Source organism: Emys orbicularis, chromosome 3, assembly GCF_028017835.1.
Source record: "Emys orbicularis isolate rEmyOrb1 chromosome 3, rEmyOrb1.hap1, whole genome shotgun sequence".
NCBI classification, from domain to species: domain Eukaryota; kingdom Metazoa; phylum Chordata; order Testudines; family Emydidae; genus Emys; species Emys orbicularis.
This window is the reverse complement of record NC_088685.1, coordinates 58,780,748-58,798,612: the sequence shown is the minus strand read 5'-3', so window position 1 is coordinate 58,798,612 and position 17,865 is coordinate 58,780,748. Positions and strand designations below refer to the sequence as shown.

The 17,865-nt window shown below is 40.2% G+C and overlaps 2 protein-coding genes across 3 annotated transcripts in view; one reads left to right on the top strand and one right to left on the bottom strand.

Moving 5' to 3' along the window:
* B3GAT2 (beta-1,3-glucuronyltransferase 2) overlaps nt 1-936 on the top strand; it is a 50,435-nt gene extending 49,499 nt beyond the window's left edge. Inside the window, exons 3-4 of the mRNA XM_065401100.1 lie at nt 615-763; nt 850-936. Of these exons, the coding sequence (XP_065257172.1) occupies nt 615-763; nt 850-936 (236 nt within the window). The remainder of the gene's footprint in view (nt 1-614; nt 764-849) is intronic.
* Nucleotides 937-1,440: 504 nt separating this feature from the next.
* The window catches only part of SMAP1 (small ArfGAP 1), a 237,438-nt gene continuing 221,013 nt past the window's right edge, over nt 1,441-17,865 (bottom strand). For both annotated transcript variants that reach the window (XM_065400523.1, XM_065400524.1), the window contains 3 exons: nt 7,120-7,288; nt 6,044-6,372; nt 1,441-2,374 (listed from right to left, as the gene is read on the bottom strand). In XM_065400523.1, coding sequence (XP_065256595.1) covers nt 2,240-2,374; nt 6,044-6,372; nt 7,120-7,288 — 633 coding nt within the window. In that variant the 3' untranslated portion in view covers nt 1,441-2,239. The remainder of the gene's footprint in view (nt 2,375-6,043; nt 6,373-7,119; nt 7,289-17,865) is intronic.

The following is a 17,865-nucleotide window of genomic DNA, read 5'->3' as shown; positions in this document are numbered from 1 at the left end:
TACAATCTGGAGATGGACACTTCTTTAATAAAACATGTATTTTTTTTTGTACACCAAACTATTAATACAAACGATATAAATTACAATGCCAAAATCAATCTAAATTTACTTGCTTTCCAACAACAATAGAGTTCAGTTTGAAATCCTAAACTTCAGTAACTAAAAAAGCTATGTCAGAGAAGACACTGAGCTGCTTGGCTTAGTCTTCCTGTTTTAACTTACCTTCATGTTTGAGCTGGAAGTGTTTATACTAGCACATGTGAATTCATAACATTTGTATTAGTATTGGTTTATATTTGCCAAGACAATGAAAAGTAAGAGAAAGCATTGATTTTTGAGACAGCACAGTTAATCAGGTAAAAGAAAATATAAAAACAAAACCGATTTTGTTGCACCATAGGCAGTTGGTATAAATGTGCAGAAATTAAGTGAAAGACACAATTTCATCAATAGGTTTTAGTCTACAATTGTACAGTACGTAAAAGTCTACCCAAATAATACATAGGAATATAAAATAACAAATATGCAAGTTCCTAACCATTTTCAGATTTAAATGATATCCACGTGAAAAATTTAAAACTTTTGACTTCTTATTTTAAAAACTTGTCTTAAAGGATTTGCTGTGAGCCTTCAGGTGATTCTGTCAAACCCTAAAGCTGTATTCAAACGCCGTGGGTCTCAACCAGGAATGCAAGAATCTGATTTTCTGAAACAGATAACAACCGTGGAGGAGTTGGAACCAAAAGCAAACAATTGCACAAAGGTACTAATTCCACTATCATTGCAGAATACTTATAGCTATCTTTGTAGATTACCGAATACTGCACTAATTAACCTTCTGTTTTTTAGGTTCTTGTATGGCACACTCGAACAGAAAAGGTAAATCTAGGTAATGAGCCAAAATACCACCTAGACACAGTTAAAATTGAGGTATGATCTAGAGATATAACTGTGGGGGACATACTATAGGAAATGGATGTGGCTGAAGATGCCTGAAACTTCAATTAAGAATTCAAGCAGTGTACAATCTACCACTCTGCAACATCCTGTACTAGTCATCTGATGGACTTCTGTACAAACAAAAATTTGTCAGATAAGCAAATTTGATATCTTAAGAGACATAACATCTTTTGTCTTGTTTTGCATGCATTTCTCAGCTCAGTATCATTGAACTGAAATATAAGCATTTGTTTTAAGAGTTTCCACATAGTAATACCAATCAAGACTGAAAGAACTGAAGTGCAACATTTTCAAAAACATTATTTATCCAACTTAATTGATGGAATTATTATAAACTGGTTTAAAAATATTTGTTAAAAGCACTTTCCAGATTAAATGTGTTTTTCTTGTATTACACAACAACTTTCTTGAAGTCACAGTGACAAGGTAGATCATACAGTATGAAATAAAAACCACACAATGGTTTATGGCTTTATCTTTTTAATATAGGGAAATAACATTTTATCAATACGAGGCACCATAAAATGTAAACACAATTACTGTCAAACCTGGATATATCTGCAACGACAAAAAGTATCCTTATGTGGTGAGTTACCCTGTATGCATATTGTGCAATAAGTTCTCTATACCCATACACATATGGAGCCAAATTGCATATTTTGTCACAGGAAATTCAAATGGATCAAATATTCATGTTTTAAAAGAATAAACTAAAAATGTGTGGAACTACAGTAATATCCAGGTTTATCTTGCTTTCACTAACCATGTTCCCTGTTAAGCACACCATAACAACATCACAGTGAAATGAATGATAAAACACAGTATGTTTGATACACTAAAAACATTGTTCAGTGATACATTTACATTCTATTTATATGATTAAACATTTGTTCATACAGTACCTTCTACAAGGATTACTGGGTAATTTGGGGGGCAAGGTTTATATATTTAGAGATATTACTAACATGATAGCTACGTCCCTTATATGCAAACGTTTGATCTATAATTTTGAGGGAAAAAATTGAGTATGCAATTGGTAAAGCAGCTGCTTGATATGGTTTATGAAATCATATATACTGTAATATGAAAGAGCTGCCAATGATATATAAATGTATTCTCAATCTGCTTTCCACCACATCAAATTTAAATCAGTATAGCCCACAACACAGTCAGTTAGATAACTTCTTAATCTGAACAACTGGGAGAAAAGAAAAAGAATAAATGCATTTGAGCAAGGAATGTCAAGTGACTGTTCTGCATGAAACTGCTGTTGCAATTTTCATTTCCACAGTTGTGTGCTGAGAGTCTGACCTGAAGAGCTTCCTGTCCATCCTGCCACTGTATTGGGGGGCTGGCCAAAGCCCATCACATTGCTGGAACTAGTGAGATTCATGCCAGCCATTTGCTGATTCATCTGTGAAATGCACACACAGTTCTAGTTAGTACTGGTGTTAGAGCACACAAACTTTTTATCAGCTTGAAACAGTAAAAGGGTTCCTAAACCAAGTAAATATAATGTTAGGGAACAAAATGGTGGATTGATTTAAATCACTAATTTAAATCAGCAAGCAGGAAACCTTGATTTAACAAATTGATTTTAATCATATTTTGCATTTGTAATTTTTAGTTATTTTCCTAAAGAAAGTTATCAACTAAGAAGAATCAGCCTATTACAACATGTTATTTGCTACTAAATATGGTACTTCTTTTTGGCTAACCAGCAAGATACAGTGTATCTATACATATTTATTTAAACCATTATATAGCTTAACTCACCTTTAGATTCTTAATTTTTACATTTTAATGTTAGAAAATGGTGAATGAAGTATTAATTAGATGATTAATAATATTTTTATTTGTGATTGAAGGCAAGCTCTATTTGGATGGAAATCCAAATATACAAAAACAGCATTTAAATTTTTTTATTAAATGAAACGACTGTCAAAAGCTGGTTTAGCACACCAACCAAGTCTGCTTCCAGGTGTTTGGCCAGTCAGGAGAAAGCAAGGCAAGAATCATGTTAATACTGTCTTATCACTAAAACATTTGTAACTGGAGAGGAATGATAAAATAATTACATTGCTGCTTACATCTATAACAAACATATGAAGTGTACTTAAAGGGGTTATATAGATTTATTTAATTACGTTAATTTGTAATGTTCTGGTCAGCTTTGCAATCTGAAAACGTATTAAGGTAAACAGCATGTCTCAGTATGAATAAACTAAAATGTATCTGAAAGTAGTGGCTGCCATTATGCTTTGAAAAGTAATCACATATGTAAACAAACGGTGAAGTAAAACAGTTTTTCAAAAATTTCAGTCTTAAGCTAAGATGTTAACAGTTTTTTCCAAATATCTAATTGCTAATTTGATGTGTCCCCCTCACTGGACGCAACAAATTTTTTTGGGTATCTGTAGTAGTATGTCTCTTTTACCCTCTAGTTCAAAAAATTGAGTTAACTTATTCCACAAAATAAAAATAGTTTAGCATTTTCAGTCAGCATTTTAGTCCACAGGTTAATCTATCCTGCATTTTATAATTTCCATGTTTCAGTTATTACTGGTTTGACTTTGTATATATGAATTAGAAGTCAGGACATTAGCTATCATCGTAACACAATTTTACTCTATCAAAGTGAAATATTCACAATAACTATTAAATGAATTTTAAACTACTTTCAGCAAAATCCTTCACACTATGATTTTTTTAAAATTACAATTCAAAAGTGAGTGTACAATCCTGTTTATCTCAACACTGTTTATCAAAATGGCCTCTTATCTGTTATGTTCCTCTGCAGTCATCACTTACCCAGTAACTCCTACGCGTTATTTAAAATCCTCATTTCTCCCACTGCTGTTTTGTTCCCAGAACACTTCAGATAAATATGATTTTACTTAGTGCATATTTATTCTGCAATTACATTTTTGATTTTTTTTAATCACTAGAATGTTTTGGTAGGAGAAGACTATTTTTATATTGATTCTTAAAAATTACTGTGAATTAATTACTTTGGTAGAAGGTAAGCAGTATTCTTACCACCTTCCTAAAATGACTCATTTTTTGGATCATTATACTAAAATTAAATGAAAGGCAGTAACTGGATGTCCTTTTTAATTAATTAAACCTTTTTTGTGAATTAGTCCATCCAAAGTTTAAAGAAATGAACTATGAATGATCAAGCTTTACAGAGAGTTTTCTGCAGATAGAGGCTAAAGATTTCATGTTTTAAAAAAAAAAAAGTGTTCTCTATCCAAATTTCAAAATTATGTTTGCAGTGTGTTTCTGAATTTCTAATTGTATCTGTTTGCGGGGAGTGAAGGCTCTTGAGTATTTCAGATCTTTTATGAATTGAGTTGTCTCTCTTTTGCTGATCAAGGAAAGTGCAGCATCTAATTCTTGAGTGTGCTTTATGATCTAGAGATACAGAACACTGACTTTCTCGTTTTCATGAACTATTACAAAATGAACCTATCCAACAGACTGTTTTCAAACCGGAAAGGAAGGCTTTATTTTATATTTACATACAAAAGCCTGTGATTTTTCAACTATATTTTATATAAATTTATTAGCAAAATGTTTGTGCAGAATTAGCATATGCCACAAAAATTACTTAAGAGAAACAAATATTTAGCTATAATTATTGGTAGATTATATATAATTATGTAACTATGTTTTCATTTTTTTAAAATGTCCTGTTCCCAGAAAACCCCATATTTGGAAAAATGCAAGCTGTTTTGGGACTTTTTTTGAGACAAGTATTCTAAACTTATTTTTTAGAAAATGATACAATTGTAAGATTTGACCTATAAGCAAAAAATATTTTATATCCTAACAGGGTGGATAAAAATCAATTATTTAAAAATATGATTTTTTAAAATGTAAATTACATACAAGGTTTTTAAATATAAATATTTAAAATTAAATTTGAAATTATGGTATGTATGTTGAGACCTAAACTTAACATGATCAATTAAAATCATGTACATTAAATACAAAATGAATGATTATATGCTATACATGTTTAGCTCCTTAAACTTCCAACAAAAACAAAAATTAATTTAGATATAAAATTAACCTCTCTCTTGAAATATTTGCTTTTAGAATGTTACACTGAATCGCTTAAATCAGTGGTCCCCAAACTGTGGGGTACACCCTTCTTGGGGGGGCACGAAAGTACGTTCGGGAGGAGCACGTGGCAGGGCGTGGGCCAGCCCCCATGGCATGGGGAGGGAGTACCACCTAGCCCCACTCCACCCTCATTCCCTCACTACTGCCATCCCCAGTTCTGCCCCCAGCTTCGCTGTCAGCCCAAGGTCTTCTGCTGCAGAAGCTTTGGCTGTGCAGTAATGGGGGTGGGTGGGGGGGTGGACAGATTCCATTACTGGTAAGGGGGGGCGTGACAGGAAAAGTTTGGGCACCACTGACAAATACAGTACTGAGCACACACCTCAACACTCTTTATAATTGTTACTACAATGGAACCTTCAAACAACATGTTTTATCAACATAAAAAAAGTGTAAACTATCTTCAGATTATTTGGTTAGACTAACCATTATTCAACTACAGTAGAGTCAGGGCACAAACAGTAATGTGCATCCTCCACTAAAGCCTATTTTAAAGTATCTCATTTGAAAGTCCAGATGAATGGCAAATGGCCATTCTCATTGGGTCTAAGTTCTGTGCTCACTTACATGCGTGCAATACCATTAAAATGAATGGAGTTGCACACATACAACTGATTGGAGAATCTGGCTCCATGAATTGGGCAACAGCAGTTAATACACAGTAACTCAGAGATTGTGGTATTTGTGGTAGTCATTTTAAAGTACATTGTTCAATGTGTTCTAGGAGTTGGCTAAATTGCACTCAAAATTATAGCCGGTTTCTTTACTTTAAGTTTAAATGTATCACATCTGTAATATTATGCAGCCATCTCAGACATGGAAGAAACAGTTTCATCACAGGGTCTACAACAGAGCAGAGCTACAGCTTTCCAAGTATAGCTTGTGGAAAACAAATGATTTTATTCATAAAACAGTAACTTTTATCCAATCAATACAAGGGCAAAAAAATCCTCACCTGAGAGATGTTCCATTGAGCTTGTTGATTTTGTTGCATGCCGTAGTTATTTTGTGCAGTAACCATTTGTCCCACCATTGCTCCTTGGGGTCCAACGACATTTTGAGGAAGTCCCATCACACCAGTTTGTGTAGTGCCAGTGAAACCATTGGGCATTCCGATGCCCACCATCATACCTGTGTTCTGTCCTATGACAGGCACTGATTGTCCCATCATATTTCCCATCATTCCACCAGCTGCAGGCACAGGTACTCCCATGGCTGGAAAACCTTGAAAATGAGTTGATGGTTGTGTGGTAAATGGCATGGAAGAAGATCCCATGAAAATACCTGCATTTTGGAAGGGGGGGGGGAAGAGGGAGGAACAGAAAGGAAGAAAAATATTTTTTACTGATTTTCTTCCCTAAAGTTTGAATCACTAAATGCCAGTTTTAGAAGGTAATTTGTAGAGCTGATTATGTCCACCCTATTGTACACAAAATCAGTATCTGGCAAAACTGAGAAAGTGATAAGAAAGAATGGTGTATTAACAAAAATGGCACAATAAATAACAGTTTAACTGCCAAAGCTGAGCTCTTCAGCCTCAGAGCCAAATTTTTCCATCTCATTTGCACCAGCATCTCTTATCTCAGTCACACTACTGAAAATTAGTGGATTCCCACCAGTTTAATGAGACCAAAACATGACTTTGTAATGATTTAGGCAGTCTGCTGTTCACATACCGAGGCATCTCATTGCATTAGAAGTAATGAATGATCAAACAACAAAAGTTATATCAAATAATAAAAATTAGGATTATCAGTATATTTTGTATGTGATTATAATATGAGAGCAGCTATAACGTCTAATAAAATAAAATCAGCCTGAATCCTGTACTACTTTTTCTTCTAGTCTTAATGCTTCATTCATTTTAACTTTTCAGCTGTGAAAATGGTAAGAACAAACAAATCCACTTGAATATACATAAATAAGGACAAATGTGTTTAATTTTATGTTGACAGCAGATTATAACTACTGTATTCTAAACACTGCTTAAAAATTGAATCACTTTGGAAACAGGATTTGAAAATTAATTACCCGGAGCATTTTGCTGCTGCATGGTCCCAGTGCCATACAGTGATAAGATGGAGTCTTTGGAGAGTTGTTTCTTTGCTGACTCTTCTGATTTTGTTGTTTGCTCAGTGAACAGATCAAGATCCCCGGATGCAGCAGATAAGGTGGCAGCTGTTGGTTTAGTGGAAGTGCTCTGGGAAATAAAGGTCAAAACAGACAGGCTATTGAATGAAGCTACCAGTGGAAATTATATCAGATTAAGAGCTGTGCATTCTCACTCCTAAACTAAATTAAAAGCAATTTGGTTATTAAATTAGTTGTAAGTGAATCAGTATTTTAGAATTTGTAATATTACCACAAAGAAACCCAAATACTTGCCAATGCATAGCATCTGCAAGGAGGACCCATTCAGGTTAACACAAGCAGCAAAAATGACTGAGTGAATTTGTGCTTATAGACATTGGTTACACGACTCTTGCTGTTCCTAAATTTTCCATCTGTGGATAGCATACTTCATAAAATGAAGTTAAATGATTAAGAAACCAAGAAGGATGTTACAATTTCACATTTTTCATTAATCCTCTTAGAGAGGAAATTAGTTAGGAAATAAAACAAAAGCTTTTCAGTGTGTTGGAAGACATTAGCTTCTTTAGTCTAAGAATATCGTGCAATAGAATTTTACGCTAAATTATAACATAGCTTCTCTGAAATATGTTGCCTGTGAATTGTTGCTTGATATTTTCACATCTGGAAACTGACTTTTGGACAGTTACATTGCTATCACTAAGCAAATAAACACTATCTTGATTTTCATAAGCCTCTAGTCTACCTTCAATTTTTCTCAGCCTTATTACTTTTTAATTAATGCTTTAGAAACAAATTACACAAAGATGGCCTCCAGGTTCTATTATTTAGTTACTGATACACAAACAAGATGATTCCTTGCCTCTGGTATCTGAATAGACAACATATTGTCTTTATACAACATAATCCTCTACCAGAATGAAATGTTCATTTTAACAATAGGAACTCACTACTGTAACTCCTAGCTAATGTTGTAGTTCTGTTCCTGAAAAATGTGACTTTAAGCGAAACGATGTTAAGCGAATCCAATTTTTCACCAGAAGATCGCGCGCGCTCTCTCTCTCACACACACACACACACACACACACACACACACACAGAATTTGCAGGGTTAAACCCCCTCCTCAACTATCTACCTCATACCTGGGCCAATATGGGCTCCCAATACTGGAGCATACACCAGTTGTAAGCCCTATAATCCATCAAAGAGCAAACTAACCAGTTACACTCCTCATGGATCAGGGGGATGGATTCTGCAGACAAATTCCCCAGCCATTTTTACCTCATGTTAAGCATAGGGGAACAGATGAAAGGAGGTTCAGGATGGCGCAAATCCTAGGCTTAAGATAATTGCACCCTCCGCCTGCTAAATGTACCAAGCCCCCAGGCTGCCCACAACAGGGTTGTGAACCTGCCAGCTGGGACTTGCAAATGTCAATATCCATATTTAGGGTGACCATATTTCCCTATGCTTAATATGGGACACCTGATAAAATTACTCGTATTCAAGTGAGTTCAACGGCAATCAATCCAAACTATGCAGTACAAATGTTCAAATTACCACGAAGTTGATTGAGCCCCTGTTAAAAAGAAATACTGCGTAGTTGGATTCTTTTTTATTTACCTTCTTTTAGGCTTTAGGGTTCACACGCGGAGAGGTGACACACACTCCCGCAAACCTCTCTCACACAGGGGTGGGTGTGTGTGTGACCGACCAACCCAACCCTCCCTGCCCAGTGCTCGCCGCCCTCCATGCCTAGGCGGGGCCCCCAGAACTGACCCGCATCTCCTGATACCTGGCGCCGTCTCTTCCCGATGCAACACGGGCGGCATGCAGGGTACAGACAGAAAATATGGGACAATTTGCCTGTTTTTAAGAAGTTGGGACACCTGCAAGAGGGCTTAAATATGGGACTATCCCTTTAAAAACGGGATGTCTGGTCATCCTATCCATATTGGATTCCAGAAAACGTTGCAACAAGTATTCAGTGTAACACTACAGATGACCAGATCACTTGATTACTGAATAGGTGGCAAAAAGCCACATGGTATGAGCCCCGTTTTGTGCTTATAGGAAAAATGCCTTCCTAATTCCAAAAGCTCAGCATTCCAGGAAGTGGCAAAAACTAAATCAGATCACTACAAATCAGAGAGAGGGAGGACAGATGGCAGCAAACTGAGGCCTAGGCAAAGCTCCAAAATCTGGAAGGAAAAGGAAGCCCAAGACCAATCAGGATTCCAGCTTTTCTACAACAGCCAATCAAGGACAGAGGAGAGGGTCACCATATCCTGTTTCCCAACACCATCAGGAAGCCAAAGGGAGTGGAAGGAAGACAAGACCACAACTAAGAGAGTAGTGGGGAGGAGACAAGGACTTGCATCATCCCCTGCAGCTAGGTCAAACCTGCACCCTAGCTATCAAGGTGTGTACGTACTTACAGTAACAGCTTGCTTTCATCCAGATTAATAAACAAAGTGTTTACTCTTACTACAGACACCAATTTTTCTTAATGTGAATCAGATTAAAAATTAACGTGTCTGATAAGGTCTAGAAAACATTCCACTTTCAGTACATGACTACCGTTTGTAAGGAAAGCCTGGGCTCTCTTTTGGGAAACATCAAATTATAAATTATTATTATAAACTATTAAAATTCTATTGTTATGCAACTTCATGGTCCATTTATTGGTGGGTTAGCATAAGCAGGCAGAGTCCTGGAAGAATTACAGAGGCATGGGTATACAGATTATATATATGGAGATATACACCTATCTCATAGAACTGGAAGGGACCCCGAAAGGTCATCGAGTCCAGCCCCCTGCCTTCACTAGCAGGACCAAGTACTGATTTTGTCCCAGATCCCTAAGTGGCCCCCTCAAGGACTGAACTCACAACCCTGGGTTTAGCAGGCCAATGCTCAAACCACTGAGCTGTCCCTTCCCCCGATTGCAGCTCCCACTGGCATCCCTCAGCCCCCATTCATCCAGAATGGTAAACCGCGGCCAGTGGGAGCTGTGATCGGCTGAACCTGCGGACGCTGCAGGTAAACAAACCGTCCTGGCCCGCCAGCAGATTTCCCTGACGGGCCACGTGCCAAAGGTTGCCGATCCCTGATTTAGCGGGTCTAAGGAAGACCCGCTAAATTGACCGCAGATCGCTCTCCCATCGACTCCAGTACTCCACCAGAACGAGAAGCATAAGATAAGTTGATGGGAGAGTTTCTCCCGTCGACCCAGCACGGTGTAGACACCCCAGTAAGTCGACCTAAGCTATGTCGACTCCAGCTACGTTATTCATGTAGCTGGAATTGCGTAACTTAGGTCGACTTAATCCTGTAGTGTAGACTTGCCCTAAGTGTAGACAAGCCCTAGGAATTCAGGATGGCCTATGTCTCCTGCAAGAGTTTGATGACATCCATATTGGTTGAATAATGTGTGCAGTATTACAGTCATATGGTGCTTTGTGCATTATCTATGTCCAAACAAATTCTGCAAGAAAAAATAATTTTCAAAATATAAAATTTCAAATTTTATAATTTTTTGTGTATACACAACAGTATACCTTTAAGCAATACTGTACTCAGTAATTCCTAAGCAAATAGTGCACAGAGAAACTAACTTTCTCTGCAGGTGGTTCAGTGACTGCACTGAAGAGATGTGCTGTGATATATTAATATATTTGAATATTATGTACATTGTATAAGCAACTTTCACTCTGTATATACTTATAAATCAAAATTAATTTCTCTTGTTTATGTTGTTAATGGTTTACACATTTGGCCAGTCAAAGGAGAATAATACAAAGGTGAAGTGATGTTTAGAGCTCAGGGGAAGTAACACAAAAAATATGCAACCCTGACTTATCTGACTCAAGCAGAAGCTTACCCCTTCTGACCTGAATGGTTAGCTAAAGTTCAGGGTCCTACATGTTGTTTCTGAGGAGGAGAAATTGATGGAGTCAGGCATCTTTGATGCAATCCTGTTTATTTACAAATAATGTATACAGTCCTGTTTTCCTGAACACAGGACAACTCAAACAGGAGACAGTTTCTTTGTTCACAGCTCCAAGCCCATTTCATCCAGCACTTAGCCCAAAAGCACTCTCTCTAGCCTTGTCTGAGGCCCTGCTGTCAGTGCTTGTCCAGGCTGCGGCCTTGGCTTTCCTTGTTGCCATCTCTCAGCTTCTCTAGCCTTTCTGATCCTACTTCTCTCACACACAAAAACCTTCAAAGTACAGTAGCCAGAGAAACCCCTCCCTCCACATGTGCATTGTCTGTGCCTTTCTTGGGTGGTGACATGTGCCGAGGCCACTATTGTTTCAGCTACCTGTTCAGTAAAAGACCTTAGCAGCTTTTGACAAGTATCTTATCTGAAAAGCTGCGGTTACACCCTCCAGTTTCAAATACATTTTTCCAACCCACATTACTGTCAGATAACGAGAAAGGAAAGCCTGGAAATAATAAATTCAGGACTTGAAACAAATCTTGTGTTCATACTGACTTGATTTCTTCACATAGTAGCCCATCATGACAAAGGCTGGATAATGGAAGTATTATTAAATTCTCAATATTTAAAACAGGCAATTTGGATTAGCCAAGACATGATACAATCATAGGAGACCTAAGCAATTAGAACTCATTCACATTCCCTCTGAAATTAAGTCCAGGAAGTGCAGCGTTTAACATTTGTGATAATGTTTTGTGCGGGAATGGAGGAAAATGTGTTTTAAACATAAAATATTAAAATGCGCACATATGATGCTGCATAAATAAAAATTGCATTGTACACTAGGTAAACTATTGTATAATTATATTTATTGTTTTATGGCTTTTCCATCCTCAATTTAAATAACTCTTGTAGAGAAGGGCCAAAAAATCCTAAACCCAAACAAAACAAAGTAAGGGAAATTTCTGGATTTTCCACCATGGGCCCAATCTTTAATCACCTCATATGTAAATAAAGTCCCAGCCTCTCAACGCACCACTACTTTCTGATCTGGTCCTGTCCTCTACCCCTACTAAATAACTGTCATTTCTAGAAAGATTGCAACATAAACATTCAGTATAAAAACCAGACCATTTGGTTTCTGAGGAAATGGAAAAAAAAAAAATAACAGCAAAGGCATTACATGGTCCAATGGCTGAAAGCTGAAGCTAGACAAATTCAGACTAGAAATGAGGCTTTGTTTTTTAATATAGTGAAGGTAATTAACCATTTAAACTTACTTGGAGATGTGTGGATTATTAATCACCTGAAGTCTTTGAAGCGTGGATGCCTTTCTAAAAAAACCATGCTGTAGCTCAACCAGCACTTATGGACTTCATGCAGGAACCACTTGAAATTCTATGGCAGGAGTAGGCAACCTATGGCACACGTGCCAAAGGCGGCACGCGAGCTGATTTTCAGTGGCACTCACACTGCCCGGGTCCTAGCCACTGGTCCCAGGGGCTCTGCTGCTGGCCTGGGGTATCGGCCGCTGGCCCCCTGCCAGCTAGGGTTCTGTCTGCCAGCCCGACTCGGCCGTACTCAGCCCTCTGCCGGACCCGGGTCCCGCCACCGGTCCGGGGGGCTCTGCTGCTGGCCTGGGGTCCTGGCCGCTGGCCCGGGGCTCTGCAGCTGCCCCCAGCTGTGGCTCACTGGCCCCAGCCTGAGGCAGTGAGGGGTGCAGACAGGGGCAAGAGGGAGCGCAGCTCAGCACCCCCACTGTAAAAATTGTTCCAGCGCCACTGTACTGGGATATTTTTAAGTCCTGATTTGCTGCTTACATCACTATCATGCCACGTGGAACAGTGCACTGTGTTTGATGTTGAGATTAGAATGTACATGCAAGAACTAGAATCAGAATTTTCTGACAGATTTAAAGCTTTCAAGATTTCCAGCGATTTGGCCCAATGCTTTCTTTTCTAATTAAACCTGAAAAGTTCAACGAAAGCGACTTGGATTTGTCTGTATTTCAGTGGATGGGTGTTGAAGATTTTGAAATGCAGCTCATTCAGTTAAAAAGCTCAGAATTGTGGGCATTAAAGTTTGGAGATCTGCGGAGTGCACTTGAAACTACCGAGAGAGATCATGGGGCCTCTATTCTGACCTGCTGGATGTCCCTGCCAGTGAAATTTAACTGTTTGAAGAAAATTGCGTTTGCAATGCTTTCAGCATTTGGATCCACATACCTGTGTGAACAGGTATTATCACACATGAAATCTGTCCTCTGTCCCTCTTGGAGCCAGTTAACAACTGATCACTCAGAAGCCTGTGTGCAGCTTAAAGTATCCAAATACGTGCCAGACATTGGAAAACTCAGCAAGGAAAAGCAAAGGCAAGGATCACACTAAACTGACAAGACCTGCATATTAATTTAATTTTAAATGAAGCTTCTTAAACATTTTAAAAACCTTATTTACTTTACATACAACAATAGTTTAGTTATATACACCGCTACCTCGATATAAGGCGACCCGATATAACACGAATTCGGATATAACGCGGTAAAGCAGTGCTCCGGGGCGGGGCTGCGCACTCCGGTGGATCAAAACAAGTTCAATATAACGCAGTTTCACCTATAACGTGGTAAGATTTTTTGGCTCCTAAGGACAGCTTTATATCGAGGTAGAGGTGTATTATAGACTTATAGAAAGAGACCTTCTAAAAACTTTAAAATGTATTACTGGCATGTGAAACCTTAAATTAAAGTGAATAAATGAAGACTGAAAGGTTGACGACCCCTGGCCTAAATTATGCAGGAAGTCAGAGTAGACAATCATATAGCTCCCTTTTTAGCCTTAAAATATCCCATTGCAATCAATGGCAAAACTCCTATTGACTTCAATGGGGTCAGGATTTCACCCTCTGAATCTGTGAACGAACGAATGAGACTAACAAAGTGCCGTCGAGGAAACTGGCTGAGATAATAACCAAAGTGGAAGAATGAGAAGTCTATTTGCAATATAGCAAAAAGTTATTTGTATTACTGCAGTGTCTAGGAACTCTAGTCATGGACCAGGATCCCACTGTGCTAGGAACTGCACAAATAGAAGGAAAAAAAAAAAAAAAGATGGTCCCCTTCTCCAAAGAGGTTACAGTCAAAATATAAAACAAGAGGCACAAAAAATGGAGAAGTACAAGGAAACGAGACAATATTGGGATCAGTGTGCCAGACAGTGGTCTTAGCACACCAGCATCATAACCATTTTTTTTTTTTTTTTTTTTTTTTTTTTTTACAGGTAACATACAAAAGGAGAGTTTGAATGAAGGTTCTGAAGTAGGATAAATGCATTAGTTTTGCAGATGTTTATGGGGAGCTCCTCACAAGTGTGAAGGGCAGCACGGAAGAAAGCACAAAGGTGCTTGTTTGAAAATTTAACAAGTGGGCCATGGAAGCTGGCATCATATGCCAGACAGACATGTGAGTTCACATCTCCACAGTGAATGAGAGATGATAGGCAGGGTGGTTTCAGGGCATGAAGGGCCTTGAAAATGATGACAAGTAGCTTATGTTTGATGTAATAGAGAAGAGGGAACCAGTGAAGGGATGCTAAGAGAGAAGTGACATGGTCAAAGTGACAGGCTAGGAAAATTATCTTTATGAATAAATATATCTGAATGGATATGAGTGGTGCAAGATTGCATTTATCAAGGCCAGAGAAAAGGATGTTGCAGTAATTAAGATTTGAGATGAGGGGTTTAGCTTTGTGGATGATAAGAAAGGCAAGATTTATACAAGATTTAGCCTGGATGTGATGACCTAGAAATAAATCCGAGTCAAAGAGGTCAACCAGATTAGAGGCCTGAATGACAGGCAGGATGATGATCCACAGTGACCAAGAAGGGAGGCAGCAGGGGAGATTAAGATGTTTGTCCCTGGGAGGGAGAAAGATTTTGGGGAAAGTTTTTCAAAAGAGCCTCAATGACTTAGGAGCCTACATCCCAATGAAAGTCAATAAAACAGACTCTTAAGTCACTTTTAAAAATGGGACTTGAGCTTTTAAGTTTTTTAGAAAATTTTATCCTAAAAACCTCTACATATACATTGCAAACCCCATGACACACAAAAAATTGAGACAACTTGTAGGGCTCACATAAAAAACGGTTACTCACCTTCTTGTAACTGTTCTTCAAGATGTGTTGTTCACGTACATTCCAATCAGGTGTGTGCACTGCATGCACAGTCGTCAGAGTTTTTCCCCTAGCAGCTCCCATCGAGTCAGCTGTGGAACCCCCTAGAGTGGCGCTTTCATGGCGCTCAATATATGACCTTGCCGACCTGATCCCCCTTCAGTTCCTTCTTGCCGGTCACTCTGACAGAGGGGAAGAAGGGTGGTTATTGGAATGGACGTGAACAAGACATCTTGAAGAACAGTTACAAGAAGGTGAGTAACCGTTTTTTCTTCTTCGAGTGCTTGTTCACGTCAATTCCAATCAGGTGACTCCTAAGCTCTACCCCGGAGGTAGGGTCGGAGTTAAGGAATCGCTGATTGGAGCACCGCCCTGCTGAATGCTGCATCATCTCTGGCATGTTGGGTGATAACATACTGAGAGGTGAACATGTGCACCAATGACCAAGTTGCTGCCCTGCAGATCTCTTGTATCGGGACCTGGGCCAGGAACACAGCTGATGAGGCTTGTGCCCTTGTGAGCCTTAAGAGGGAGGGATGGGACCTTGGCCAGCTTGTAACATGTGCAGATGCAGGCTCTGATCCAGGAAGATATTCTTTGAGATGAGACCGGGAGTCCTTTCATCCGGTCTTCCACTGCCACGAACAGCTGGTTCGACTTCCTGAACGGCTTTATGCGCTTGACGTAGAATGCTAGCACCTGCCGAACATACAGTGAGTGCAGCCTCTGCTCTTGGGTACCGGCATGAGGCTTAGGATAGAAGACAGGCAGAAAAATGTTTTAGCTAGTGTGGAATTGTGACATTACCTGAGCTACACCTTGTGGAAAACCATGTAGGGTGGGTCAGAGGTTAGGGCCTTTAACTCAGACACCCGCCTGGCTGATGTGATGGCAACCAGGAAGGCCACTTTCCATGACAAATAGAGCAGGGAGCGAGTTGCCAGCAGTTCAAAAGGGGGCCCCATTAGTCTGGAGAGGACTAGGTTAAGGTCCCATGCAGGAACAGGCTGTCTAATCTGTGGATATAGCTGCCCCAGGCCCTTGAGGAAACGTCCTAATATGGGGTTAGCGAATACGGAACGTCCAGACACTCCTGGATGGAAGGCTGAAATAACAGTGAGGTGCACCTTGATGGATGACGCTTCTAGGCCTTGTTGTTTGAGATGTAGAAGGTACTCCAGGAGGAGAGGTATAGGCGCCTGGAGTGGCAGTGTGTGATGCTGGGCACACCAGCAAGTGAACCTTTTCCACTTAGCTAGCTAAGTGGTCCTGGTGGATGGATTCCTGCTGCCGAGTAGAACCTCTCTTACTGGTTCTGAGCACAGGCGCTCCCTTGGGTTTAACCATGAAGCTTCCAGGCTGTGAGATGGAGGGACTGGAGGTCTGGGTAGCGAAGGCGACCGTGATTCTGAGTGATCAGATTGGGGTGGAGAGGTAACTTGATCATGGCGTCCACTGACAACTCCAGAAGCATGGTGTACCAGTGCTGTCGGGGCCATGCTGGGGCCAGCAGAATTACCTTCACTTTGTCCCTGCAAATCTTGAGCAGTACCCTGTGCATGAGAGGGAACAGTGGAAAGGCATACATAAGGCAGTCTCCCCAGGGTAGCAGAAATGCATCTGTGATAGAGCCCAGGCTGTACCTCTGCAATTAACTGAACATTGAGCACTTCCTGTTGCTCCGGGTGGCAAACAGTTCAACTTGGGGAAAGCCCCACCTTTGGAAGATGGAGTGTATGATGTCTGAACAGAGGGACCGTGATTGCGGAACAATCTGCTGAGGTGATCCACCAGTTCGTTTTGTACTCCTGGGAGATAGGACGCCTCCAGGTGAATGGAGTGGGCTATGCAGAACTCCCATAACTTGAGGGCTTCTCGACATAAGGGGGAGGAACGAGCTCCACCCTGCTTGTTGATGTAAAACGTGGCAGTGGTGTTGTCCGTCATCACTGCCATGCACTGACCATGCAGCCGGGACTGGAAAGTTTGGCATGCTAGTAGCCAGAGAAGGAGAGCGTCGCCCTGCCGGTGCCAGAGCCCCAGAGGGAGCCCGCTGTCAGGAGCGGTGCTATGGTCAATGGAGCCGACTCATGCTGCCTAGGCTCCAAGTGCTCCTTTCTGGGGTGCGCTGGTGCATCACCTGCTGGTCGTGCAGCTTTCAGTACTGGTTAGTGCCCCTGTTGGCTTTCCTATGCCTCGTGTGGCACCGGCCGTTGCCTCCGTTTGCAGTGCCGGGAAGCACCAGTGCTGAGGGTCTCTCGCGCTAGAGTCCTTCCTTGGCACTGTGTCACGTACCGATGCCAGAGCAGTCCATACGGACGCGCTCAGTGCCGGGTCCTGGTGGTACGCAACCAGCTGAGGGAGAAGAGCAGATTCCATAAGCAGTTGCTTGAGGCGGAAATCTGGGGCGGAAAGCCCTGCAGATTTTGCACCTTTCTGACTGGTGTGCCTCCCCCAGACACCTTGGGCAAGAGTTGTGGGGCTCATTAATGGGCATAGGCTTGCTACAGGTTCCGCAGCATGCCCCAGAGCTCAAGGAGGGTTAAGGGACTGGGGAGAAACTCTGCCCCCAAAC